The sequence below is a fragment of the Temnothorax longispinosus genome, unplaced genomic scaffold, assembly GCF_030848805.1.
Source record: "Temnothorax longispinosus isolate EJ_2023e unplaced genomic scaffold, Tlon_JGU_v1 HiC_scaffold_568, whole genome shotgun sequence".
Taxonomy (NCBI): Eukaryota; Metazoa; Arthropoda; class Insecta; order Hymenoptera; family Formicidae; genus Temnothorax; species Temnothorax longispinosus.
In genome coordinates this window covers 1-6,839 of record NW_027270416.1, presented here as the reverse complement: position 1 = coordinate 6,839, position 6,839 = coordinate 1, and the positions used below count along the sequence as shown (strand labels likewise).

General features: G+C 31.9%; 1 protein-coding gene across 2 annotated transcripts; it reads left to right on the top strand.

The window, feature by feature from the left end:
- Positions 1-6: 6 nt before the first annotated feature.
- Positions 7-6,312, top strand: LOC139824777 (uncharacterized). 2 transcript variants are annotated; one of them, XM_071797321.1, is made up of 8 exons: positions 7-202; positions 858-1,168; positions 3,694-3,848; positions 3,915-4,074; positions 4,190-4,339; positions 4,411-4,545; positions 4,723-4,894; positions 5,218-6,312. In XM_071797321.1, the coding sequence occupies exons 1-7, from the start codon at positions 64-66 to the stop codon at positions 4,879-4,881; spliced, it is 1,209 nt and encodes a 402-aa protein (XP_071653422.1). In that variant the 5' UTR covers positions 7-63; the 3' UTR covers positions 4,882-4,894; positions 5,218-6,312. The 2 variants fall into 2 exon arrangements, with proteins under 2 accessions (XP_071653422.1, XP_071653421.1); XM_071797320.1 differs by lacking the exons at positions 7-202; positions 3,915-4,074; positions 4,190-4,339; ... (1 more) ...; positions 4,723-4,894; positions 5,218-6,312 and having other exon boundaries at positions 981-1,168; positions 1,402-3,836.
- Positions 6,313-6,839: the final 527 nt, after the last annotated feature.

The window sequence follows — 6,839 nt, the reverse complement described above, 5'->3', positions numbered from 1 at the left end:
AATATGTTCACAAGCAGTGACATTCGGGGGGTATTTCGCGGTGCGTGCCGGGAGTGCGAATGCATGGAATACATTCGCAAAGTAAGTAATGATACAGCAGCAGCAGCAGCAGAATCATTTATTTTATGCATTTATTGTGGTCATCTACCGACAAAACATGTGTCAGTCTTCGAAAAAAAAGTGGAAGACACAAGTAATGCAGGTATGTATATTCATATACATTCTTCAATAAAAACATTAAAAATCGTCGCGCAGTTTAGAAAATTGAAATGTATTAAATTTATTAATTTACATATGAAATATTATTAGGCACATAAGATTTAGCCCGACCATAACGGCGTTTATCTATTCACTTGTGTATTAAAAATAGTTTTACTTTGCAATACTTTAATTAACCGCTTCGGTGTCACGTCTAAATATCGCGGTCATAATATCCCGGATATAATATCCTAACGACAAAATATTCCATGACAAAATATTCCCGGAAACAATTTATCATCCTTGGGGAAAATCGCGAGGTTGCCGCTTTAAGCATATATTATAACAACTCAGTCCTTTACTAGACAATTTCAAAAAATTAAATTTTTTTGGTTAAGATAAAACGTATTTTTATTATCAGTCTGTTTCAAGTGACCACGGTCACAGGTTACTTTTTTTTATTAATAACTTTTTAACCTCACAATTTTTCCCAAGAATAACAAATTGTATCTGGGGATATTTTGTCACGTGATATTCTGTCATGGAATATTTTGTCGCGGGATATTATGACCGGGATATTTAGACGTGTAACCCTCTGCTTCAGCTACTGTGCACATGTAATCGCAAACATATCTCATGCGTTTAAAATTTTTTTTTAGCCTTTATGGTCTCACCGATGCCACAGTTCGTTGACTGCAGCACTCCTACGTCAATTGCATCATCGTCAACTATTGCTGCTGGAAGCGACCTGGAATGCGACTTATACACATCTGATTTACTGGATATTTCGAACAATTCGCCTGCGTCTTCTGTCATCAGCAAAATTAAAACAGCATCAGCATCAGTATCGGCTGGAATTGATTTTCCTGATGCTGCTAGCAATAGAATGTCTATGCCATCACTTATAACAGTACAAAATGAACAGGAATCCCTTTATATACAACAATCTAAGTCGTCAAATTGCGAAAAGGTAAAATCAGTTGTACATTATTGCAAAGATTGTAACTTTATGACACTGAGGTTGGCAACATTTAGATTTCACTATCAAAATACGCATAAAGGACAAAAGAAATTAATTTGTAACAAGTGTAATGACATTTTTTTTGATTTTGTTCGTTATACTCGGCATTGCTTCAATTGCTCATATATTATAGATTCCATTACTCATGTTGATGATACTAATTTCAATGTATCGAATTTCAGTGAGTTCAATGATCGTAGTTATTGTATGGACGAGAATAATACTCTTAACAATATCAATGACTGTAGAGATTTGATTACTGATGAACGATTGCTAAGTAATATGTGTAGAGAACTAGAAGGTCAACATAGAGCTACAAAGAGTCTTATAAATGACGTAGTAAAACACGTTCAAAAAATAATGTACAATAAGGGATTGGATATCGATATTAGTAACTTTGATTCTGATAAAAAACGTAAGCGAGTGTATGAACGTAGTGGTATATATCTTCCTCCTCAGCCTGTTGTTCTTGATTCGACCAATATTGCTTATTTCGTACCATTCCAAAAACTCTTAGAATATCTTCTTCAAATCGATGAAATTGCTCTTTGGTTTAGGAAGCCATACAAATCGTCAAGCCTCGATGGTGTTCTTATGGATTTCTGTGATGGCATTAGGTTTGAAAAGCATCCATTTGTCCGCAGAAAATTGAGCAATGCTGTATATTTGTTGTTGTACAATGATGATGTAGAACTTGCTAATCCACTCGGTATGAAAAAGCATAACAGAGGCAAATTGTGCTTTTTTTATGTTGTATTTCTGAATATACCAGTTCATCTGAGATCAAAGTTATCTCACATTCATCTGCTTGCAGTTGGACAAGCCAGTCATCTCAAATTTAATGCTGCAAAAGAAAAGTTGCTTTCAGATTTTTTGTTATCATTAAGTAAGCTTTCTAGTGAACATGGTCTTCTTGTACAGACAAAAAATGGAGAAGAGACATTCCATGGAAGTTTGCTTGCATATACAGGTGATGCATTAGCTTGTCACAATATTGGTGGTTTTAAAGAAAGTTTTTCAAAAAATGTCAAAATGCCATGTCGCATGTGTAAAGCTCAGACTTCCGACTTCCCATTTCTTTTTTCGCACACGCAGTGCAAGTTAAGATCTGAAGAAGAAATTGTTGAGTTTAATAAACAGTTTAAAATGTGCAAAACGGATCTTGAAAAGCAACAACTACAAAGTCAATACGAAATGAAGTCAAATTCGTTTTTAGTTGATCGAGTGCCATATTTTTCTATGACAAAAGATTTGCTCTATGATCCCATGCATATTCTATTTGAAGGAGTTTGCAATAGAGAAGTTACTTTGTTTCTAAACGTGTGTATTCACGATAAGCATGTTTTTACCAGAAAGCGTTTGAATGATCGCTTGACTGCCTTCAGATTTCATCATTCTGTAGATAGCAGCTTGTATCCAAACCTCTTTCCAGCAGATTTGCAGTACACGGCTTCAGCTAGCTCTTGCCTGAATTTTATGCTTCATTTTCCGTTTATATTGTATCCTCTTGTCTCCGGCCACGAAGCTATTCTGTCGGAATATCTTGATTGTCTTATTATCTTGTGTCAAATAGTTCAAATTGCCGTTTCACCTGTTCTTGAAGCAGCAACAGTTGGATATTTCGAAGAAATAATTTCGCAGCATCATCAACTATATGAGAAGTGTTACGGTGCCAAAAATGTTTTCCCTAAGCTCCACATGCTGATTCACTTAACCGAGCAAGTAAAATTACATGGTCCACTTCGTCACCATTGGACTCTTCGGTTAGAAGGAAAACACGCCGTGTCAAAGGCAAAGAAATTTTTTAATTTTAAAAATCTGCCATTTTCTGTAGCGGAGTTTTTACAAATGAATCAATCTTTTAACATGTGGTACGATTCAGAAAAACCCGTTAAAAAATCTCTCTACAAAATTGGCATTTATACAGGTGAAACTTTTCTTCTGCCAAATAACATTGTACGTATGGTAGATAATTCAGGCGTTTCTCAGAATGATGATGATAGCGCAACGGCATTAGTGATTAAGAATGTAACATTAAATGAAGTGAAGTTTCAGCGTGGAGACATAATTACTTTTGAAGAATGTGACAGTTTTTGTATAGGAAACATTCTCAAAATTATCGAATGGAAAGATGAGATCTTCTTCGTATGCTCTCCATGTTCATTGTCCTCCTATATAAAATACATGAACGCATTTAAATTCAAAGAAATGAGCTATTCCGTTGTTGTTCACTCCAACAAATTATTGTCGCCATGGCCATTACTTAAATACAAAATAGGACGTGAAACATACATTATTTTCAAGCATATCAGAAATTCAGAAATTTGGGATTCTTTTTCATGTTAATTTTATTTTGAATTGTAATATATGTTCTATAATATGATATAAATTAATGTTTTTTGTATTTTTTCAAAACTGTTGGTTCTTTTTTATTTTATATTTTCTATTGCTATCTATTATTGTATCATGTACAGCCGTTATTAAATGTTCATGAAGACGATGAGAACAGTTTTCCACTTCCAAAATTTTCTAAGACGATACAACCATTGCTTCTCGGTACCGTCGCGACAAATCAAGAACAAAAAGAGTTGTCCTACCAAATGAAAACCGAACTGGTTCACCATATTAGGTAAGAATCGTTTATGTTGTATTTATGTTTATATTCGGTTCACGATCAAATTTTTTTCACTTACAGAGTAAACAATTTGTTGAAAGTACCAACCAGTGAGAAACAGGATGTATACAACAAGAAAATGTACAGGTTGCTTGGATCAACATTAACAAAAAAATACCCTCACATGCTTTGGGACACTCCATCTACCCGTTCTAAGAAAACCAAGAACACACAGATCTGGGTATTTTTTATATTTTATATGAATAGAAAAATGTAGTTATGAGTATATATAAATTACATAAAATTTGCAGGAAATTGCTGTATTATCACAGGTGACCAAATATTTTTTTTTACAGAGCACATTTGTTCACCATGTTAGTATGAGATTAAAACAAAGAAGGAACCGAGAAAAAAAGACCAAGTTGAGGCTTGAAACTTTATCTGAAACAACTGAGGTTGCAGAAGAAGAAAATTTGTCCGTAGAAGATGCTCAGAAGGAACTGAAGGTGATTATAATTTTTATCATTTTTCAAAAAGAAATTATGTACAATTTCAAAAAGTACATAATTTATTGCAGCTTCTGTCAAGTATGTTTTCACAAACTGTCGACCACACTAGTCTGTACTCAAGACTTCGTGTTCTCCTTCAAAAAACTGCAACAGAACGTGTTGAGTGCTCTCAGCTTCCATCATATTTTTTGGTTCAGGAAGGGGTAAGTAAAAGGAAGGGATAATTAAAGTGATTACTCTACTTACAATACATTATAACTAATGTTTTGCTACTTTATTTCATATTCATTTATTGTTATTTTTATATTATTTATTTTAAAGTTTTGTAGTTTATTTTTTATTCAAAGACTTTATGTTGAAATAATACTTTTATTTTCCAGCTTAGCATAGAATTAGAAATAAGAAGTAAAAATGAGATTTCCAAGGTGGAAGATGCAGTGGACACATGCATTAACAAATATTTCCAAACGGAACGTAATGGGGAAAAAAACGGTGAAAGATTTGGAAAACGACGTCAAAGGATCTCGCTGTATTTATAATTTTATCTGTTCTGTAAGTAAATATGTTAAATTTGAACTTTTACATGGGCGAATAAAATGACCTTTCTAAAATATATATTTATCTTACTTTTTCATATATGTATTAAAAAAAACATTTTTACTTATGACATTTAGAAATCGTGCATGTTACAAAATTGTTTTATTGTTTATGAAAATATAGAAACTATTATTCATTATATTGTCATACATTATATGGGCTATATTTATTTTTTTTCAAACCGATTGTCATTGTTGTGTTCTGATATGATCTACATGCGTATGTGAAATGTAATTGTGCTTCTTTGTAATGAGCTATTATTATTTTTTCTTTTTCAGACTGATAAGGAGTTGTCTCAAAAGACACCAGGACCAAAAGTAATTTTTTGCCCAGAGAAAGAAATTAAAAAAATTGTTTGTTCTTCTGATGAGGAAGTTATACTTGAGAAAGATTGTTCGATGACAAGAGCAAGCCTGCTGTGTCTTGTTGTATATTATATCAAGAACTTGACTTACCCTGCAGCATTTGCTCCGATCCTTGTCATTTTGCAAAAAATAGTTTTTCCACAAGATAAGTTCGGAACAAATCTCATGTCGCAAAAAGTGAAAGATACATTAAAAATGATGAATTTGCATTAAGTCTGTAATATGCTCCTCACTTTTTGCGACACGAGATACCGTTATTGTTTATTTTCGACGATCCAAATTCTTTTTTAACATTTTTCTACATTTTGTATAATTAATATTAATACGTTTGATGGTATTATTAGTTTTAAGGTATTATTAGTATCTTTTTATCTTTTATTTTCTCTTGCGATTATGATATGGTTTCTTGTTGGTACATTTAAAATTTCTGAGTATTTTCGGCATTTGTTTGCAGAGTAGCTAGCAATTATTTTTTTAAATCTGTTTCTTTTTTGAACCGTCAATACATGTTTTTCAAACGTGGAAGTAGCATCTCTGACTTTAATATTAATTTTCTGCTAATGTGCAAAAGCGATAAATGTGGGACTGCAGCAACAAATTAACAATTAATTAAAACCTACGTTTCTAAATTATCATTACGTTATCTAAGTTCTCGAAATGTAGCTGTTATGAAATTACTATTAGTTATTTAGTTCTCTATTTTGTCTAAATATTTTATCGTATATGAATAATAGATATTGCAAATTGTATTTACTTGTAAGTTGTTCATTATTTAAAGATATATAATAAATTGTGTATCTTATTAAATAGCGTCAGTTTGGTCTCTTGTTTTATATATGGACGAAGATTATATATTAATATCTATTGTAGAAGAATTTTGTCAGAGCTTTGTCTTTTCTAAATGTCAGTTATCTACATCTTTTCTTGTTCAAGTATTTCCAAGAATTAGTTAAGTTTTTTGTTGTCATTGCATTATTTTGTTTACATATTAAATGCGATTTGAATGTTTGAATATATTCTCAGTGAATTTTTTTTATAATATTTTTAGTTGAAATTTTTGAATATTTTTGCATTTTATAATCAATTATATTATGTTTTAAAAACATAATATAGTTGATTATAAAATGCCAAAATATTCAGAAATTTTAACTAAACATAAAAAAATACATTGGGAATATATTTAGACATTCAGATTGCATTTAATATGTAAACAAAACAATATGACAACAAAAAATTTAGCTAATTCTTGAAAATACCTGAACAAGAAAAAATGTATCTCCAATCATCCAGTACCGCATAACGTACTTCCTAACTTCGAGGTACCATCTTCCCTTCTATTTTTGAGGATACTTATGTCCCTCGTAATTACGTAGGGACTTTATTTAAACATGTACCTCCAATTTTTGGCAACACATGCTTACCGCATATATAATGTACTTCCTGACTTCGAGGTACCATCTTCCCTTCTATATTTGATGGTACTTACGTCCCTCGTAATTACGTAGAGACTTTTTTTCAACATGTACCTCCAATTT

What these genes read in the sequence shown, in the direction of transcription:
- LOC139824777 (XM_071797320.1), top strand. Translation starts at nt 1,116, where the DNA reads ATGAACAGGAATCCCTTTATATACAACAATCTAAGTCGTCAAATTGCG. An exon ending in AGTCGTCAAATTGCGAAAAG is followed by an intron (nt 1,169 to 1,401) that starts GTAAAATCAGTT and finishes ATCGAATTTCAG; the next exon opens with TGAGTTCAATGATCGTAGTT.